Here is a 22,725-nt window from a genome sequence, read left to right on the forward strand (position 1 = left end):
TAAAAATTTTGCAGAAATGGGAAAGTAGTATATAATACAAAAACTTTTAAAGCTTTAAGAAATAGGATTATAATGTCTAATCATGATTCCAAAGGAAGATGAAACATACTCCCTGATCAGAAAGAATTAGATTTGGGGTGCAGAATCACACATATTTTGGCTAACTGGGAATTTCTCTTGATTTATGCATATAAGTACTTTTTCTTTTGGAAATGGATGAGAGAAAATATAATTTTAAAAACAACTTAAAATAGATAAGGGTGTTACAAATGCTAAATATTGTATGTAGTTTCAGATAAGGTTATTTTATTATTTTTCTTAATTGTCTTTGTTGTAAGACACCAGTCACAAGGTGGGGATAATATGGAAATGTTTATAAAAACACAACACATCAAGAAAACACAAAAAGGGTAGTAACATATAGGTCAGTAGTTAATAGTTATCTTTTTAGCTAACAGCTTTCATGATTTCTCACCCTTGAGTATTGCTTCCCTTTTTCATATACTCAATCTTTCAATACCCTCAAAATTGTGTTCCATCTGGCACAAGATTCCTTTTTAATCGGCTTTTCTCATCTTTTCTTTAGTCATTTGTATATTCCTATTCCTATCCATACCTCCTACTTTTCACCTTTTTTCTGTAAATAGTAAAGAAATCTATACTATCATTCTGAAAAGGTTATAACAATGGGCTCTTTACAGTTTCACTATTCCTGTGATTTCCCAGACAAAAATAGCTAACATACAGAACTTTAAAATTTTCAAAGTGCTTTACAAATTCTTTCATTTATCCTAATAACCCTGGAAGGTGAGTGCCATTATGTTCATTTTTTCAGTTGAGGAAGTTATTAAATGACTTTTCCAAGATCACATAACTAATGTTTGAGATAGTTTAAAGTCAGATCTACCAGGCTCTTGGTCTAGAGTTTCATGCTCCCATTTATACACACACACACACACACACACACACACACACACACGACAGACAGGGAAACTCCCCTTTAGAATCTAAGTTCCTTGATGACAGGAAATGTCTCACTTTTGTCTTTGTATCCCCAGCTAATGTTTTATAAATTCTTTTCCATTCATTTTCCTTAAGCAGTCTATTTTGTCTGTAATAGAATCCAAATGTAGCTCCATTATCACTGATGAAAATTTTTATAAAAGTTGTTTCCTTTTTTTTTTTTAACCTGAAAGAGTAAGATACCCTTTCCGTTCTAATCTTACCTTATAATGATTAGTTAGGTCTTTTACAAAATTTTTTATAGAATTTTTTTCCCCAAAAAATTCCTGTCCTTTGTACGTTACTCTGCTCATAAGCTTTATCATCTTTAAGATCTTATAAACAATTTTAAACTCTTTAATTCAGCATTGCCTTTGGCTTCCATATCTTTCTGCTAAGTTTGTTTGCTGACTGACATGTTTTCTAAATTCTTGTCTTTGTTTTGACAATTTATCTACTTTGATTAAATTTCCTTAGGAAGTTCTTTTTATCCATTATCCATATTTTGATATCAATAGCTTAAAAAAGAACAAGTTGTAGTTTCAATTATACATGATATTTTTTTTAGTTTGGTATTTCTCCAACAAACTAATAGTTTTAATTCATCCGATTTTTAAAATTACACATCAGTTAGCAGTCCTTTCCTCTGTTAAAATATAGTTTCATATTTAATGACTATTGTGTTTACCATGTTCAACACCTACTTATTAAAAGTTTTCATTATATATAATAAGCATGAAACATCTAATGTATAGACTTCTGATGTTTCAATGATGTTTATTCCTAAGCCATTTTCCAGAAAAAAAAAAAATCTGCCTTTTTGTACGCTCCATATTCCTTTGTGAGTCAATCCATCTTGCACTTGTTAAGTGCCTACTACTTGCAAGGCACAGTGCACAAAATTGATATGAAAAAAAGGACTTGCCCATAATGTTATATTCCACCTTTATAATAAGTTCACCAAATAAGGCAGAAACTGATTCAATTTTAAGCATTTTATCAATTTTATATAAACTCATCTATAATTGCTATTGGTACATAAACTTCAATTATCTTCAAGTCTGTCTTCTTGAAAATGCTTATGAGTATTACAGTATGACACAAATGATTTTTCTTGTTGCCCTGGGACAAACAATAAACTGCAATTTATTAACTCCTTTATTCTCCCTTTCAAAGATAACCTTAGTGTTTTCCTACTATTCATATGTATTTTCTTTTTGTCTTCTGGTTTTATTTATATCAAGATTGCCAACATTGTTAATGGATAATACTATTTGTTGGTCCCTAGAGAAGGATTTTTATGTTTAGGTTCCCCACAACTAAGTAAATTTTATAGATGTGACCTAAAAATGGTATGATTCTTAGCACCCTCTGGTCCCCTTTATGCCTCTGCCACCATCATTTTAAAAGTATGACAATCTGAATATAGCTGAGCCTTTTTTTTTTTTTAACTTGACTTAATAGACAACCTACTGTTGTTAAAAAAAAAAAAAAAGTCTCCCCTTATTTCCCTAAACTAAGGTAGTCTGGAAAGTAGTCATTGTTTGGTGCTGTGTCTATACTGGAAACTTTCCAGGTTTGGCATAAACTTGGAAAGTCCCGAATCATCCCCACCACAAGATATAGCAAAGAGTTGTTCTTCCTTCATCCTCCGAGAGGACCAGGGCATCAGGGAGGTGATGCCCTCAATGGGGGAGGGAGAAGCAAGGTCACCTGCCTCACTTTCCCCTACCAAGCTATCTGGGTCTAGGGGCCAGATATAGATCCAAGAGGACTGGAGAGGACCCTGCATGAGATGGGGAGACCTTGGCTTTTTTAAGCTAAGGCTTTCAACAGGATTCATTTTGACTGAGGCTACACTCATGAATCACGCTGATTAAGGCTAGGGAGTAACTGAAGCAAAGAATCTTTTTACTTAGTCCAAAAAAACTAGGAGTAAATATGTATTTAAGAAACAGACGAGCACTGTTATCCCAAGCCTTTCCCCAAACAGGAGTAAAATGTAAAAATAACCAGAAGGAAAGCTTATAGCATTTTGTATAGAAAAGAATCGTTAAGGATGACGTTAATTGGGGAAACCTTAAAGGAGTAGGACTTTGCTCAACGCTAATGAGATCATAGAGGCAAGGGTCAGGTTGGATTTCCAAGATGACTACATTTCCCAGGGACCACTGCGTTAGCTTTTCTGACACAGGTTCACCAAGATAGAATGGCACTACGTTTCCCGGCTTACACTTCGGGCGTGGGCAGAGGGAAACTACAATACCCAGAGGGCAAGGGAAGAGGCGGGGGGGGTCCAGGGCGTGCCCTCCTCTGCCCGTGCTCGCCCGAGGTAAACAACGGCCGACCTGACACCTGCGGGGTCGGCGAGGACGGAGGGGCTGGGAAGCCTGGCGGGGAAGGGGCCTGGCCGAGGAGGCGCTGCGCGGGTTGGGGTGTCCGGCCCCGCGCCTCGCATGCCCCGCTGTGCTGAACTGCCACCCGTGGGCGCCGCTGCGCCCGGAAGGGCTGGGAGGAGGGAGGTCCCGGTCAGCCCCGCGCCCGGAGCGGGTGCGGATGATCAACGTGCAGCGCTTGCTGGAGGCCGCCGAGTTCCTGGAGCGCAGGGAGAGAGGTAACGGTCACGGGGAGCGGGGAGGAGGAGGTCCTAGGTCTGGGGGAGGGGCCAGGGGTCACGGGGAGGAAGAGTGCGGAGGGGTAGCGCAGAGCACAAGATGGGGAGCGAGAGGACCGTGAGCTGCGGAAGCGGGGGATGGCAGAGCGGACCCTGAGCTGCGGAGGAGGAGAAAAGGGGGATACAGGACCACAGGATCCGGAGAGGAACATGGGCAGAGAGAGAAGGAAACAATGGGATATGGACCATGGGATGGGAAGGGTGAGGACCATGGGCAGAGAGAGAAGGAAGAATGGGATATGGACCATGGATGGGAAGGGTGAGGACCATGGGCAGAGAGAGAAGGAAAGAATGGGAAACGGATCATGGGATGGGAAGGGTGAGGACCATGGGCAGAGAGATGATGGAAGAATGGGAAATGGACTACAGGATCCGGAGAGGAACATGGGCAGAGAGAGAAGGAAAGAATGGGATATGGATCGTGGCATGGGAAGGGTAAGGACCATGGGCAGAGAGAGAAGGAACAATGGGATATGGACCATGGATGGGAAGGGTGAGGACCATGGGCAGAGAGAGAAGGAAAGAATGGGATATGGACCATGGATGGGAAGGGTGAGGACCATGGGCAGAGAGAGATGGAAGAATGGGAAATGGACTACAGGATCCGAGAGGAACAAGGGAGAGAGAAGGAAACAATGGGATATGGACCATGGGATGGGAAGGGTGAGGACCATGGGCAGAGAGAGAAGGAAAGAATGGGATATGGACCATGGATGGGAAGGGTGAGGACCATGGGCAGAGAGAGAAGGAACAATGGGATATGGATCATGGGATGGGAAGGGTGAGGACCATGGGCAGAGAGATGATGGAAGAATGGGAAATGGACTACAGGATCTGGAGAGGAACATGGGCAGAGAGAGAAGGAAAGAATGGGATATGGACCATAGGATGAAGAGGGATGGATGGAGGGGCAGAGGGGACTATAGGCTGGGGAAGGAGAGGACCATGGACAGAGAAATAATGGAAGAATGGGATATGGACCGTGGCATGGGGAGGAAGAGGACCATGAATGAAAGGATAGTCAAAGAACTGGAAAGAGGGGATGGGATAAGGAGTGATGAAAGAAAGGGAAGAGAGGACCATGGGATTGGGGGAGAAAGGATGCAAGAAGGGGGATATTGGAGACCAAATGGATAGGGAGAAAGGAACATGATTTGAAGAGGGTTGGATGGAGAGAGGAGACTAGGATAAGAAGGGAGGGGACTGTGGGATGGGGGGGGGTGGAAGAAGGGACATTTGGAGATCACGGCTGGAGAGGGAGGGGACTTTGGAATGGGAAGAGAAGGGAAAGAGAAGACCTTGGAATGGAGAAGGAGGGGACAACTGTGTGGAGAGAGTGGAAAAAAGGGGAAAATAGGACCATAGAATTGGACAAGGGGAGGAACCATTGAATGAAGAAGAATAAGGGGGAAAGAGCCTGGCTTGTTTTCTGTTTTTGCTTAATACCTGATAACAATGCATTTCATATAGTAAGGTGGTTAATAGATATTTCTTGGTGGATGGATGTATGTTTGGAAAACACAAAAGAATCAGGATCTGCTGGGGATGGGGTTTCTGAGGGGAAAGAAGGGGCAGAAAATGGAATTCCGATGTACTTGAAAGTTAAGGGTAGGGGAGAAAAGGGTTCTTGATGGTAAAATGTTAGGGGGTAGTAGGGGAAAAGGTAAGGTAGGGTGAGTAGTACAGTGGATGTGAGTGGGTGAAGGAGAACATACACTAGTGGGAAGGAAAGAAAATATTCAATTGAACAGATTTTTATAAGTGCCTACTGTGTGTTTAAAAACTACTAGGTTTTGGGGATGCATCTCATATATAACAAGATTGTACAGTATATTTACTTTATGTATTCCTCTAGTAGAAGTTTGAATGTCATTTTCATCTTTTTCTGTTTCAACAGCCTGCTGTCAAGAAGAGGGCTCTTGGCTTTATGGATTCAGGTACATTCCTTTTTATCCTTTTATCTTCTGTCTTGTGCAGAGTGTGAACATGGCTATGCCTCAACCTTTCCTTCTGTGCCAAGTCCTCGAATGCAACACTCAAAGCCACCACGGAGACTGAGCCGGGCACAGAAACACAACAGTGGGAGCAGCAATACCAGCACTGCCAACAGGTACCATTCTGAGGATCCCACAAAAAGGAGCTGGAGAGGACAAGCTGAAGCAACAGTACCATGTCCTCTGAATGTAGTTCTGTTCAAATACCAAACCTAGAAGAATATTGAGAGAAGCAAGAGTTGCGGTTTTAGTTCTCTAAGAAAAAAAAAAAAAGCAGTTAGAAACAAAAAGCCCATGATGTAGCTTAGTGAGGATACAACCTAACAGAAACAGTGGAAGTGACCTTAAGAATTCTTGCTGGGATTATTAAAAGGGAGGTCATAGATGTAAGAAAATAACAAGTCCAGAGTTGGCATGTGTGTACTTGCCTGCATACAACTGTAAGTAGTAATCTTGTATCTGACTCTCATCCATTCCCATTTTCATGAACAAGAGTCTAAAAATCCAAAAACATCCTTTGCTAGATAGAAATAGGAAAAAAATGTTTGGTTGTCGAGTCATAAGAAAATATTTGGGTAGAACAAGAAATAGGCTTATTGGGAGGGAAAGAATAGAGAATGGGAAAGGAAGAACATGTTGTGGAAGTAGAGTTTCTTATTTAATAATAAACAAGATGTATTGTGTTGTAACCAAAATAGGAGACCCTCAAAGCAAAAAAGCTTTGAAAGGAGCTACTTGTCTTTCAAGCGGAACAAATCCCTCGAAAATGCCTGTCTGGGTGTACTCAGACATAGTTGGCTTCCATTTTTGAAAACTTTTTGGCAGAGTCTGGCTGCCTCTTCAGATTTTTTTTTTCCTGAGAACCAATAATTTTCAAGGATTCATCTTGGAGGTTGCTTTCTCTCTTTTTATTTTTTCTTTTTCTGGATATTTAAGATTCTCTGTCCCTTTCCCTTCTTATGTCTACCTACACACACACACACACACACACACACACACACACACACACACAAACAAACAATCTTGCTTTTCCCATTGATAAGAGAAAAACTACATAAGATTTCAGCATTGGCTCTTAAAGGATCATCTAGAGAATAATGTGAGGCATTCAGTTTTGACGGTGCTTTTATTGTAATCTAGATAGTTGGTCAGTGACTATAGTAATCAGTTTTTGAGGGAAGAGGAAATAGTTCCTACTTATTGGTGCTTAAAAAATCAGTTGTATATGTATTTTATACAGATGTGTGTGTTTGTGTGTATGTATATATATATATATATATATATATATATATATATATATATATATGTGTGTGTGTGTGTGTGTGTGTCTTAGTAAGGAAGAGAAGGAATTGTAAGCTAATTAAAGCTGTAGAATAGATACTATCAAAGGAAAATCCCTTCCTACAACACATTCCTCTCAGGCTACATGTTCTCTTTTTGTGATTCTTTTGCCATCTGTGGCTGCTATATTTTTTATAATCTGACGTTTGGGGTAGGAGAAAGAACAGTGTTTTTTGGCTAGGGTATTTAACCTACCCTGGTGATAACCTTGGACTTTGCTTTTCTTTTGGACATATGGATTGGGGGAAATTTTCCTTTGGTACTGTTTATTTTCCCTTTAGCTTGAAGTTTTGAATCACAGACTCTAGGAATATCTATGTATAGTAGTTCTGTGAAAATTGAGGTCCTTTCTTTAATAATCTGATAGGATACACATATTCATGGTGTAAAATTAATAATTGCTTTCAAGGTAAGAAAGAAAGAGGGGTATTTGTATATTTACTTATCAGTGACAAAGATGTACTTGTCACATTAGGCCAGACACTTCCTAACTGTATGACCCTGGGCAAGTCATTAAACTGTCTCATTTTCCTCATCTGTAAAATAAGGATAATAGGAGAGCCTGCCTCCTTGGATTGTTGTGAAGTGTCAAATGAGATAGTATTTTGTAGAGTGCTATAAAAGGCAAGCCATTATTATTATAGGGACACCATTATTTTTATTATTTTCCTCTGGTTAAGATTTTTAAATCCTCATACTATTTAGGAACTCATGTTGCTTTGAAGGATTTTATACATTTTTGCTATTGTGTTAAATGCTTTAGTTTAGGAGTTCTTCACCTTTTTTGTGTTATGAACTCCTTGGGTAACAATTTGTTGAAGTCCATAGATACTCTTTTCAAATTAAAAAAATTTTTTTCCCTGCAATTATATGGAAAAACAATTTTTAACTTTTGTCTGGTCTTTTTTTTTTTTTTTTTAAAGTTTAGAGCTCTAAATTCCATCACTTCTTTCTGTTCCTTCCCCCTCCCTGAAAATGAAGGCGTCTGATATGGGTTATGCATGTGTGTATGCATATAAAACATTTTTATATTAGTCACTTTGTGCAAGAAGATTCAAATAAAGAAAAAGTGAAAAATAGTAAAATTCAGTCTTTATTCAGACAATATCAATATAACCTCCTCTTCTGAGTCATGTTTTTAAAATAAAATAGATAAAATAATAAAGTGAAATATAGGATTATAAAGGAAATCAGTTCCACTGAAATATAGTTATCAGAATATTTTAAAATAATAAAACAAGTTTATTGACGAAAGGTTACCACTCCCTGGTTAATGGAAAGAGTAATGGACTAGAAGTCAAAGGCTTAGGCTTTTAGTCCGTTAATTGGTTCTATTAGTATATTTTGTATTTATTAAGTACCTACTATGTGCCAGGTACTAGATACAAAAACAAAAATGAACCAAAATCCTTATCCTCAAAGAGCTTACATTCTGTTAGAGAGGATACAATGTTTATACAAATAAGTAAATAGAAGATAATTTGAAGAAAGAGAGAGAATAAGTAGGGGGATCAAGGAAAGATTTCTATAGGAAGTAGTACCTGATTCTAATGTGGTTGTTAAGTAGCTGCCAGCATTGCCATTAATTGCATAACCTTGTTGAACAAATTTCATCTCTCTCGGCCTGAGTTTACGCATTTGTAAGATGAAGGTTTTATAATGATTTTTAGGACATCTTTTAGTTCCATGGATCGTATGATTTTGTGATGTAGTGACAATTGAAAAGATACAAATTAGTTTGTCAGAGATCTAATATATATAGTAGTAAGTTCTTGTTTGGCATTTCCATTAAGATCTAAATGATATGTTCCATCTGATACTAAGGGGATTGAATAAAAACTATTATAATTTACTGATAATACTGGAAGACTATATAAAAAGTCCATCATTGTTTTCAATGAACATTTTGTTCAGCTTGGATTTTTGACTGAGTAGTTTTTACTCATATTCTAGGAATTCCTCATAATTATAATAATAACAGTGATATCCATTTGCACAGCACTTTTAGATTTACCAAGCTGCTTGATCTATAGATTTGTATGTGGGACCACTGTTTTTACTGTCTGTTTTGGTCCTAGCCTTTGGAATTTGGTTGAAAATACGAGCATTGTGTTGTTGCTACTATTACGGATACTTGAAGGGGGATGACTGCTCTTACACAAACCAGACCACCCAGACTAAATATAATAATTTTTCTTAAGAAAGGAAGGAAGGAATGAAGAAGGATTTCATAATCTTACATATAGACCTTAAGGTTATTAAGGGCAAGGATGCCTTCAGTTTTAATCTTTGCATTCCCAGCACGTAACATATAGTGCCTTGCACTTAGTAAATGCTTGTTGTATCAAGAAAATCCATTGGTTAAAAGAAAGTTCTGAGAATAAGCTGGTCACTCTACTCATTCCTTCAAAATTCCTGGCTTTTGGAAGTATAGTGTCTGTTAACAAGATTGGATGTTAAATTGCTATGATGAGAAACAAATTCAAAAATGTAGATTACTCAGAGTTATAAGAGAACTCAAAGACTTCTTTGACCTTATTTACTTCAGTCTAAGTATCAAATAGAGAAAGACTCTACAAAGTCAGTTCCAATGACAGGGATCTCTTTATTCCACTTCATTTTTGGATGTTTTAATTATTAGAGAACTTTTTCTTATGCTGAACCAAAGTTTGATGTTGGACTTCTAATCTCCAGGAAATTTACTCTTTTTTTTTTTTTTTTTTTCCTATATGTTAATCCTTAAGGAATTTGAGTACAACTTTTAGGCGCTCTTATGGTATTTTCTTCTCTAGATTAAACATTCCCAATTAATTCAGCAGTTCCTCATATGGCACTGTTTTAATCTTCTTCACCCTCCAGGATGTCTTTCTCTGGACAATTTTAAGTTTTTGTTAGTATTCTTTTAAAAAATATAGTGCCCAGAACTTAATACAATAGTCTAGATGCAGTACTGACCAACCAAGTATTTAATGGAATTCTGATCTTTGTTTTATATTTCTATATTAATGTGACCTAAAATTGTCTTAGTTTTCTTAGCCATTGTGTTACACTGTTGATGCTTATATTTGATTAAAAAAACTTCGCAAATACTTTTTCTATGAACTAATGTTAAACCCTGTCCCCTATCACATACTTGTTCTTTTTTAAAAAACAAAATAAGGATATCAAATTATCTCTAGTAAATTTAATCTTGTTAGCCCTGACCCATGATGTTAGAAAAAACATGTAGTTGTTAGGAGTTATCGAGTCTTGTTAGTTTACTTTTAATGACTAATATAAAAATCTTCCTAGTTGTCAACTAGTGAGTTGTTGTGTTCAAAGACAATTTTACTGTTAATTTCATAGTTTAATAACTTCTGAGTTATGTTCATTTGCAACAGAACTAACCTACTGAAGAAAATTGAAACTGGATAGAAGTGTAACCGACTAGTATAATATTGACTGTTTTTTGGGGGGATGAAATATAAAGAAAACTTTTAGTATTGTAAGTTTGTTATATTTTACATATGAAAGCAGAAATAAAATCTTTTATTTCAAAAATAAATGTTTTAAAGACATCTAACTACCCTGTGAGTTACACTGCTATTATTACCACTCATTTACAAACAAGGAAGCTGAGTGGTGCGAGTGAGAGTGAGAGTGAGCAGAGAGGTGAAGAGTGATATGTCCAGGGTCTTCCAGTTAGTTAACAAGTGACTGAGGCAGGGCTTGAACCCAGATCTTCCTGATTTAGGTCTAGGTTTTAGACTAGACTTCCCTGTATATCACGGTGCCACTCACTTAAAGCAGAAAGGAAGGAATATTTGTAAAGACTTCCATTTTTAATCATTTGAAGTGAAAAAATAAACTGGGATATAGTAATATACACAAACATCCTTAATAATTCCAATTTAGCTGCTTTTTTCTAGCAATTATTTTTCATAATCTCCATTATGAACATTGATATTGTATACGTCACAAAATATCACTTGATTCACTGAGGCTAGAACAAATCTTAAAGTTCTGTGTAGATTGATATGACCTATATAGAGTTTTGGTACCTATACAATATCAAGAGGCATAAAGGAAATTCCCTGCTGAGTTGGATGAACCTCTTAGACAATTTATTAGAGAACATGAAGTTGCATGGGATGTGTGAATGGGTTGTGATCTACACTGTGAAGAGAGTGTCCACATCTAAGAGATCTTCACCACATAGGCTCTGAAATAGCTAGGTACCTTGGCATATAGGTAATATGTGTAAAGTGCTTGCCTCCTATCTGGTGGGCACTATAGAAATTCTCTTCCAGAACCCTCCACTCCAAGTTCAAGGCATTCTTAGGTAATGGGATACACAAACAAACTAATGAAGTAATTTCTGCTCAAGAGGAATTTAGATTATACTGGGGAACTACACCATATAAATGTTAGTGTTTATATAGCATTTTAAAGTTTACAGAGCATTTTAGATGTGCTATCTCCTTCCCCTCCCCCCACACAACTGGCCTGTGAAGTTGGTATTGTTATATATCCCAATTTTACATATGAAGAATATGGATCTGCCTCTGTATGCCTTAAAACTTTAAAGGAGTCAGTGTGTTAGTGTGATTTTCAAGTTGGGGATGGTATTGAAGCTAGCACATTATTTCCCCTTCTAAATATCCTTTGGAGCTTGTGTTTATTTAACTATCTCAGTATCATGTAGCTTCATCTGAGGGAGAATTTGAACTCAGGTTGTCCTGACTTCAAATTGAACACTATCCAGTGGACCAATTAGTTTTATGTAAATAGAGAAATATATGTGCAAGATAATTTAACAGGAAGGAAAGCACCAGCAACTAGGGAGAGCAGGAAGAGCTTCCTGAGGAAATGGTACATGAGCTGAGCCTTGAATGAAGTTGAAGATTTTGAGATGTAGAGGTGAAGAAAGAACACATTACAGGCATCCAGAACAACCTCTGCAAAGGTGTGATGTGGAGACGGAACACAGGGAGCATCAGGTAGGTTGGTTTGTCTGGAGAACCCTAAAAAAGTAGGCCGGAGACAGATTTTAGAGGGCTCAAAATGCCAGACTGATGAGTTTATATTTTATCTTGGGGGCAGCAGAGACTGTGGCTGTCTTTTGATTTTTACCAGTGTTACTCTATATATTTATGCTGAAGGCAGACTTGTGTCCTTTGTTATTGTTCAGTCATTTCAGTTGCTTTTCACTTTTCATGGGCTCATTGGTGTTTTCCTGGCCAAGATACTGGAGTGTTTTGCCATTTCTTTCTCCAGTTCATTTTACAGATGAGGAAACTGATGCAAAGAGAGTTAAGTGACTTACCCAGGATCATAGAGCTAGTAAGTATCTGATACCAGATTTGAATTCAGGTCTTTTTGTCCACAAATCTAGTGCTCTATCCACTGTGCTGTTTAGCTACCCTATGCTATTACACTATCAAGTTTTTTTCAACTTATTTTCAGGACAGTTTTTCTTTTTTCTTTCTTTTTTTTTTTTTTGAGTTAATAGCCTTTATTTTATATTCTTCAAATATTTCTCAAATAATATTTTAAAACTCTACAATAATAATATTGTGCTAATCTAAATATAGATGGCACCCCTAAAGTGAGATCCTTTTTTTGTTTATAAGTTTTTATTGACAGAATATATGCCTGGGTAAATTTTTACAACATTATCCCTTGTACTCACTTCTGTTCCAACTTTTCCCTTCCCTCCCTTCACTCCTTCCCCTAGATGGCAAGCAGTCTTATACATGTTAAATATGTTATAGTATATCCAGATACAATATATGTGTGCAGAACCGAACAGTTCTCTTTGTTGCACAGGAAGAATTGGATTCAGAAGGTAAAAATAACCTGGAAAGAAAAACAAAAATGCAAACAATTTGCACTCATTTCCTAGTGTTCTTTCTTTGGGTATAGCCGCTTCTGTCCATCATTGATCAATTGGAACTGAGTTAGCTCTTCTCTTTGTCGAAAAAATCCACTTCCATCAGAATACATCCTCATATAGTATTGTTGTTGAAGTATATAATGATCTCCTGGTTCTGCTCATTTCACTTAGCATCAGTTCATGTAAGTCTCTCCAAGCCTCCCTGTATTCATCCTGATGGTCATTTCTTATAGAACAATAATATTCCATAACATTCATATACCACAATTTACCCAACCATTCTCCAATTGAAGGGCATCAATTCATTTTCCAGTTTCTAGTCACTACAAACTGGGCTGCCACAAACATTTTGGCATATACAGATCCCTTTCCCTTCTTTAGTATCTCTTTGGGATATAAGCCCAGTAGTAGCACTGCTGGATCAAAGGGTATGCACAGTTTGATAACTTTTTGGGCATAATTCCAGATTGCTCTCCAGAATGGTTGGATTTCTTCACAATTCCACCAACAATGCATCAGTGTCCCAGTTTTCCCGCATCCCCTCCAACATTCATCATCATTTTTTCCTATCATCTTAGCCAATCTGACAGGTATGTACTGCTATCTCAGAGTTGTCTTAATTTGCATTTCTCTGATCAATAGTGTTTGGAACACTCTTTCATATGAGTGAAAATAGTTTCAATTTCATCATCTGAAAATTGTCTGTTCATATCCTTTGACCATTTGTCAATTGGAGAATGGCTTGATTTCTTATAAATTAGAGTCAATTCTCTATATATTTTGGAAATGAGGCCTCTATCAGGGCCTTTAACTGTGAAAATGTTTTCTTAATTTGGTGTTTCCCTTCTAATCTTATTTGCATTAGTTTTTTTTGTACAAAGGCTTTTTAATTTGATATAATCAACATTTTCTATTTTGTGATCAGTAATGATCTCTAGTTCATCTTTGGTCACAAATTCCTTCCTCCTCTACAAGTCTGAGAGGTAAACTATCCTATGTTCTTCTAATTTATTTATAATCTCATTCTTTATGCCTAAATCATGGACCCGTTTTGATCTTATCTTGGTGTACGGTGTTAAGTGTGGGTCCATTCCTAATTTCTGCCTACTAATTTCCAGTTTTCCCAGCAGTTATTGTCAAATAATGAATTCTTATACCAAAAGTTGGGATCTTTGGGTTTATCAAACACTAGATTGTTATAGTTATTGGCTATTTTGTCTTGTGAACCTAACCTATTCCACTGATGAACTAATCTGTTTCTTAGCCAATACCAAATAGTTTTGGTGAGTGCTGCTTTATAATATAATTTTAGATCAGGTACAGGTAGGCCACCTTCATTTGATTTTTTTTTCAGTAATTCCCTTGAGATTCTTGACCTTTTGTTCTTCCATATTAATTTTGTTGTTATTTTTTCTAGGTCATTAAAATAGTTTATTGGGAGTCTGATTGGTATAGCACTAAATAAATAGATTAGTTTAGGGAGCATTGTCATCTTTATTATATTTGCTCAGTCTATCCAAGTGCACTTAATATTTTTCCAATTATTTAAATCTGACTTTATTTGTGTGGAAAGTGTTTTGTAATTTTGCTCATATAATTCCTGACTTTCCTTTGGTAGATAGATTCCCAAATATTTTATGCTATTGACAGTTATTTTGAATGGAATTTCTCTTTGTTTTCTCTTGCTGTTGGATTTTGTTGGTGATGTATAAAAATGCTGAGGATTGATATGGATTTATTTTGTATCCTGTAACTTTGCTAAAGTTATGAATTATTTCTAATAACTTTTTAGTAGAATCTATGGGGTTCTCTAAGTATACCATCATATCATCTGCAAAGAGTGATAATTTGATTTCCTCATTACCTACTCTAATTTTTTAAATCTCTTTCTCAATTCTTATTGCCAAGACTAGTGTTTCTAATACAATATTGAATAATAATGGTGATAGTGGGCAACCTTTTTTCACTCCTGATCTGACTGGGAAAGGTTCCAGTTTTTCCCCATTGCATATGATGCTCACTGACTGTTTTAAATATATGCTCCTGACTATTTTAAGGAAAAGTCCATTTATTCCTATCCTCTCAAGTGTTTTTATTAGGAATGGATGCTGGATTTTATCAAATGCTTTTTCTGCATCTATTGAGATGATAATATGGTTAATTTGGTTATTTATATAGTCAGTTTTACTAATAGTTTTCCTAATATTGAACCAGTCCTGCATTCCTGGTATAAAACCTACTTGGTCATAGTGTATTATCTTCAGGACAGTTTTCAAAGAAGTATGAAAAAGAGAAAACAAATGACATTAAAATATTATAAACCTATAACAACCGTTTTGAGTTTTTCTTACACCTAGGTGTGAAGTAGGGCCAAATGCAGATATTATTTCCTTAAAATATACTGTTTAGCTATTAATCCTGGATAATGCAAAGGAATTCTTCCCTAAATTAATACCCCATGCTAAGATCTCACTGCTATTAGGGAATCTGGCTATAGGAACCATCTGGTAAGCACAAAGTTCTTCCCCAAGCTTGCCTAATTGTGATGCATTGTTTCACCCTTTTCCTCTGATTTTTTTAAACAAAATCCTTAGGTCCTAGTAAATCCTACTTGCCACAAACCAGGTCACATCACATGTCCTCCAGCCCAAGTCCATGGGTAATCTGTCCCAGATATTTATTGACTATTTCTTGTGTGCTGAGTACCAAAATAACACTGTGGGAAGATCCAGAGGAATAAGAACTTTTAGTCTGGAAGACATTTTCCACTAGTTGGTTTCCCAAGGAATGTTAAAGGGGAAGGACTTGGGAAGGAATGAGTAACTACTAATTGAGTATCACTTAGTAGTTTGGTACAGTGGAATTCAGCCAGATTGGGTATTAGAAGACATGGATTCAAAATAAGTCACTTAGTCCTCAGTTTTCCCAATTGTAAAATGAAAGGGTAAAGTGAAAGTCCCTCCCAGCTCTAAATCTATGATGTCTATGGGCTTGTTAGAAAGGTTTGATTAGTTAAAATAAAAACATGCTTCAAAGATTGTGGCCAGACCTGCCACAAAAATAAAATAATACCCAGACTTGTATTTGGCAAAGAAATAACAGTCTATCTGCACTTAGGAGTGAAAGTGAGCCTTTAGGACACATCAGTTAGGTTGTTACAAACTGATCTGAAATGTTAAAAGTGTGCCTTAAAACTTTAAAGAAGTCAGCGTGTTAGTGTGAATTTCAAATTGGGGACGGCATTGAAGCTAGCACATTATTTCCCCTTCTAAATAACCTTTGAAGCTTGTGTTTATTCTCAGGGCCAGGAACCTTAAAGACAAGGGCACTGTTTCAATTCTAGCTGTTAAGATTGTGCCCTTCTTTTGGAATACTTTCCTGTTGCTTATAAGACTGTAATTTAAGGTTTCTTGAGATTGCAGTTGCTGAGTTGAGAGATGTTTCAGTACTTCATTTTGGGGAGGGTAATTATATTAATTGCTGTGATGTTAGTTTTAGACTCTCGTCTTCTCTCTTGTATCTTGTTTTGGGTAGGGTGAAGCTTAGGGTACCTTCCTTCCAGAGAAAAGTCTCTTGCTTTTTTGTTTTACATAATGGAAGTGATGGGAGATTTCCTTATTTTATACTTTGCGCATAGTATATTTTATAAAAGCTCATTCTATTATGCTTGTTTTATGGCTTTGCACTTAAAAGGGGAGTTGCATGTTGAAATCTTATTTCTTTGTTCAAGAAATATATGTTGCCAATAGTTCAATAGAGAACTTTCTAATTTCTTGAAAAATATTAAAAATTAGCAACAGTTAAGCCCTTACTAGTATCAGAATTGCTTTTTATTAGAATTTTTCACATTTTAGTAATTCAGCCTTTCAGTGGAATACATTTATCTGATGATCTCAAAATAATAAAGCAAAAGGAGTGAGATGAGACACATATACAATAAAACTTGATTTAAGTGACAATCTCTTCAGAAGTATACGGATTCCTTATAGTGAGCATGCCTTGACTTTGTATCAAGTGTTTCAAATTGGAACTAAAAGTTCAGCAGCACTGTATTTAATGAGAAATTTCCCCGGTAGAAATATTGTCTGCAGAAAACATATTGTAAGCATGATAGCAAGACAGTGGAACATGGTCATGTGAAATATTTGGGGATAACTTACATAAAGGATGTTATTACATAAACTACTGCAGAAAACATATCTTAGGGTTTTCTTTTCTTTCTTTTCCTTGAAATTTTTTGCAAAAGAGAAAAATATTTTTATTATGTGTTTCATCATGGGATAAAGGAAAACCTGGGTTCAAATTTCACCTCTGATAAACACTGCTATTTAACCCTGGACAGATCACCTTTCTTCTTAAGACTCTTTACAACTATGAAAGACAGTAATTTGTAGAGGAGTTATTATTCTGCTCTAATAAAAGTTGTTTTTTCATTTGGAGTTCCCTACAGGAATGAAATCTCAAGTCAGGAAAAGCAGTTACAGAAAATGATTGAATGGAGTGTGTGTGTGTGTGTGTGTGTGTGTGTGTCTGTTAAAAAAATGTCAAAAATAGTTCATTGTTCTGAAGGGTAGATAACAGGATGGTCAAAACTTTGAAAATGTTTAAATGAGTACTCTCTTATTGTTAAAAACAAAAATCTGAAAATACTCTCAATAGCATTGTTTTTAAATGAAAGAATTGGTGTGTGGTTTTTTATTACATGTTTCAATGAATAAGACAAGGTTACTTTAGCATTCATTTTAAACAGAAATCATGAAGAAGCTTGTCGTTTCACTAATAAGCATATAGAATAAAATTATAGTAATTGTTACTTAGTACTGAAAGGAATTTGTGATTGAGGAGAATTTCTGGTGTGGGTTTGTTTTTGTTCAAAAATAGTGCTGCTTCCTGGTATACATCTAGGGAGTTAAGAAATAATAGAACCAAGTCAGAACATGTAAAAAACATACTTTAGAGAACAAAAGATAGAGGATTGAAATAAAATGGATAGTTGATATTGAGTCTCAATTGTTTTGTTACTATGAAATGACTAGATAAGTTTGTTTAATTGAAAACAAATAACATTTAGAGGGCAAGGTGGCAATCAAACTATATAATTTGTTGCTTAATATGATATGGTATCGTGCAATGTAGTTCTTTTTTCTCAGTATTTTATTTTTCCACATACACATATAGTTTCCAACATTCATTTTTGAAAGATTTTGTGTTCCAAATTTTTCTTCCTCCTTCCCTTAACCTCCCCCCTTCTCAAGTCAGTTAGCAGTCTGGTATAGGTTAAACATGTGCAATCCTTTTAAACATATTTCCACATTTGTTATATTGTACAAGAAAAATCAGACAAAAAGAAAAACCTCCAGGAAAAAAAAGCAAGCAAACAAACAACCCCTCCCAAAAGGTGAAAAATACAATGCTTTGATGCACATTTTCCATCCCAAGACTATTGAAATTATTTTGAATCACCACATGTGCTATGTAGTTAGTTCTTACCTCCATTTAATGTAGTCCAGGCATTCCCAACCTGGGTCCACGAATATTTGTTTGTTTGTTTTTTATTTTGATAACTGGATTTCAGTAGAATTGATTTTATTTTTGTAGTTCTGTGAGCTCTATTCTGAGTAGTCCATTGGCTTCACCGACCCCCTCATGACAACAGTAATGGCTTGTAATAGGAGAACAGAAGATGGAAACATCTCATGATCCTAATGGAATATTTGACATATCCTAAGGCATGGGTGTAAGTCTCTATTTTGCCATTTTCTAGCTTTGGGAAAATCACAGCATTTCAGACATTTGTTCATCTATAAAATGGGAATGATATTTGTACTATTTCAAAGAGCTCTTATGAGGACAGCACTTTGCAAATATAAAAGTGACTTATGAGGATGATGAATAATTCTGTAAAAATTCAGAAAATGGACACATTCTTCAGGATGACTTTTAATAGACATCTTGAGGGGAACTTTGGACTACTTATTGGGTGTCTATTTTATTATACTCTTTTTCTCATTGTTAGTTTTTCAGTACCAAATTTAGGAATTAGAGATCCAGATTGGATCTCTGTGTTCAGATTTGTAATACATTATCTTAAAATATAAGGTAACATATATTTGTACTCTGACTGATAAAGGTATTAACTTATAATATAACTCTATTGGATATATTTCTCCATACTTACTGATGGGTTCCCCCTTGGCACTTGAGATCTATGAAATAGACTTTAATTTAAGAACTGTTTCCTGAACTAAGGAAAAGAACTGAGTAGATTAACAGAACAAGAATAAGATCTATTATATAGTACTTGAGTGTATACTTTTACATATAGTGCCATTAATTCTAGCACTGAACATTCAGCAAATATTTTTTGAGCTCCTACATGTGTGTAAGGTACTTTTCAAAGGGGTAGAGTTTTGTGGCATTCCAGTCAGAGGGTACAGAAAAGTTTTAGTAAACCCAGAACAAGTATATAAGGCCTTTGTAGATGCTCCCAGCTGCTGTTACCTTCCTCCCAAATTTACTATTATTTTGTGTATGTTTTATATATACCTTACCTTTAAGTTTCGTGAAATTTTACCTCTACTATCCAACCAAAATTTTGGTAGCTGTTATCTACAGACCTTCTGTCACTTCACTTCTTTTCTCAGTGAATTTGATGCCTAATTTACCCTAGTTCCTGCCCTAATAGCAAGGGACTTTAAGATAAATATTGACTTTTCTTCAAATATCCTAACTCCTCAGTTTCTGAGCCTTCTCACTTCCTATGCACCCCATCTTAGTCACAAACAAAGATGGTCATATTCTTTTTTTTTGGTGGGGGGGGGGGAGTCGGGGAGGTCTGAGGCAGGTGGAGTTAAGTGACTTGCCCAGGGTCACACAGCTAGGAAGTGTTAAGCATCTCAAGTCACATTTGAACTCAGGTCCTCTTGACTTTAGGGCTGGCACTGTATCCACTGCGCCACCTAGCTGCCCTAAGGGTCATATTCTTAATATTGTCTAGGATTAGATACAATAAACCCATGTCTAGGACTTCAAAATCCTTTTATTTGATAATAATGTGTTGATTTTCTACCATTCCCTCTGCCTTTCTTTTACCAAACCCTACTCTGTCTACACCATGAACTCTAATCTTTCAGCCCCTCAATTTCCTCTTAAGTCATCTCTCCTACACTTAGCCAGTTTTCTCTTTTCCCCATCTTGACCCCTTGATGAACCAGTTCAACTCTATACTCTTCTCTTCTCTTGAATCTATTATTATATTGCTAATTGTGCCTTGCCAAGTCTCAGCCTTTGATCACTCCCATTATCCTTGTTCCCACCCATGTGCTGTTGAACAAAAGTGGCAAAAATCACAAAATCATTATGACTAGGTCCATTATAAATTTGTTATGTGAGTTCATCTGGGTCTTCACAGCTGTTAGGTAATTCTACATCTCCCTTTATCAATTCACTATTCCACTCTCCACTGTAGCTCTTCCAAACTTTTTCATCCTTTTCATATTTCCTAGGGTTCTACTTCCCCATCCTCTCAGGGGAGAAAACTGAGCACCCTCTTCTTTCTACTTCTTGATTTCATATCATTCATGCCTTCTGTCACTATTTCCTCCTTCATTCCTGTCTCACAAAATAAGGTATCCTTGCTCTTTACCAAAACTAACCTCTCTACTTGTATTATCAATCTTATTCCATTCTGTTTCTTCTAACATATTGACCCCTGTCATTCCCATTCTTCTTACTTATCTTCAGTCTCTCCATGTCTACTGTTTCTTTCCCTACTGCCTACAAATATGCCTACATCTCCCCCATCATCAAAAATCCTTCGAATAATCCTTCTGTCCCCATTATTATCTTATACTTACCCTTTGTGGCTAAACTCCTTGAAAAGCCATCTACAATAAGTGCCTCTACTTTCTCTCCTTCCTTAACTTTTTATAATCTGGCTTCTGACCTTATTATCCCATCAAAACTTCTCTTTTCAAAGTTACCATTGACCCCTTAATTGACAAATCCAGCAGGCTTTTTTTGATCTGCATTCTTCTTGACCCCTGTGTAGCTTTTGACATTGTGAATCACTCTTTTCTCCTTAATAGCCCTTTCTTCTGCTTTCTCTCTGCCCTCTCATATTGTTCCTTCTCATTGTCTTTTACTGGTTCCTCATCTAGATTGTGCCCTTTAACCAGAGATGTCCCACAAGTTCTGTCTTGGGCCCTCTTTTCTTCTTCCTCTGGATACTACTACAATTGGTGATCTCATAAGCTCCCATGGACTTCATTACCATATCTGTAATAATGATTATCAGATTTATCTATTCTGCCCTAATCTTTCTGCTGTTCTCCAGTATTACATCAGTTGCCTGTCAGACATCTACTGGGTAATCAATCAGTAGATAATTAAACTCAGCATGTCCAAAACCGAACTTAATATCTTTTATCCTTACTCTTCTCCTATCGCCTAATTTCCCTGTTACTGTCAAGGACAGTGTCATCCTTGCAGTTCTGTATATCATAATCTCTTCACTGTCTCTCATCTCCCATATCCAGTCTCTTACCAAGACCAGCTGATTTTACCTATGCAATATTTTTTTAATATACCCACTTCTTTCCTTGTAAACTGCCATCACTCTGGCCCTCATCACATCACACCTGCATCTTGTAATCATCTGTTGATGGGTCTGCCTGCCTCAAGTCTCTCCTCACTCCAATTCATCTTCCATTCAGCAAGCAAAGTAATTTTCCTAAAGTATAGGTCTAACATGTCACCCTTTATTGGCTCCTATTGCTTCCAGGATCAAATATAAAATCTCTCTTTGGTAACCTAGACTCTTCTTACCTTTTCAGTTTTCTCATACCTTACTCACTGCCATATACTCTACCATTCCATGACACTGACTTTTTTGCTATTTTACAAACAAGATGTTCCATCTTTCAGCTCCAGGGATTTTCTCTGGCTGTCCCCTAAGCCTAGAATGCTCTCCTTCCTCCTCATCACCTGTTGTCTTCCCTAGATTCTTTGATGTGCCAACTGAAATCTTTTATAGGGAGCTTTTTCCAATTCCCTTAATTTCTTCCCTCTCTTACTCATTTCCTGTTTATGCATTATATTACCTGTTTGTACATATTATTTGCTTGTTGCTTTCCTCTTTAGATTTCATCTCTTTGAGGGCCTTATATTTCTTTTTGTATCCCCAGCACTTAGCAAAATGCCTGGACACATAGTAGGCACTTGGTAAATGACTATTGATTTGTTTGTTATTGATTGAATGTAAGCTCTGAGACAATCAAGATCATTTCATGTTTGTTTTTATATTCCCCCTGCCTGGCACAGTCCTGCCATTTAGTGGGAGCTTAATCGGATTGATTGTTTAATAGATTTAGTTAAAATACAGTCATTTAGTATTGTACATTATTTTCCCCCTAAATCTCCTCTTTTTAATTTCATCAGAATGTTTTGAAAAAGGGCAATAATATTGAATTCACAGATTCTGTGATGTTCCTGAATGAACAAGAATAAATTTGTTATTTTGTAGTATTTTTAAGTATACAATTTTTTCCTCTCAGTACTGCTAGTATAATTAGCCCTGTTTTATAGACATGCATAATAAGTTTTTAGAAAATTAAATAACTTAATTTTTTCATTTCATAGCTAATAAATGTTGAACACAGAGTTTGAAACTAATTCTCTTAACTCGAGATCCTGTTTCTACTATACTGAATTGTCTCAAATATCATTTCACTCTGGCTTGATTTATTATATTTTAAAGGTGATCGTTTCTCCAAGAATCTCTCCCTAATTATTTTAGGCCATTTCCTTCATTTCAGATTTTTTTTTTAAAAAATGAGATT

The 22,725-nt window shown here is 36.3% G+C and overlaps 1 protein-coding gene across 3 annotated transcripts in view; it reads left to right on the forward strand.

Moving 5' to 3' along the window:
• Positions 1–22,725, forward strand: part of MXI1 (MAX interactor 1, dimerization protein) — a 104,393-nt gene that overhangs the window by 21,116 nt on the left and 60,552 nt on the right. For 2 of the 3 annotated variants that reach the window (XM_031955826.1, XM_031955827.1), the window contains exon 2: positions 5,654–5,786. In XM_031955826.1, the coding sequence (XP_031811686.1) occupies positions 5,654–5,786 (133 nt within the window). Of the gene's footprint in view, positions 1–5,573; positions 5,614–5,653; positions 5,787–22,725 lie in introns of all 3 variants that reach the window. The other variant, XM_031955828.1, reaches the window with a different exon arrangement.

This window comes from Sarcophilus harrisii, chromosome 2 (assembly GCF_902635505.1).
Source record: "Sarcophilus harrisii chromosome 2, mSarHar1.11, whole genome shotgun sequence".
Lineage (NCBI taxonomy): Eukaryota > Metazoa > Chordata > Mammalia > Dasyuromorphia > Dasyuridae > Sarcophilus > Sarcophilus harrisii.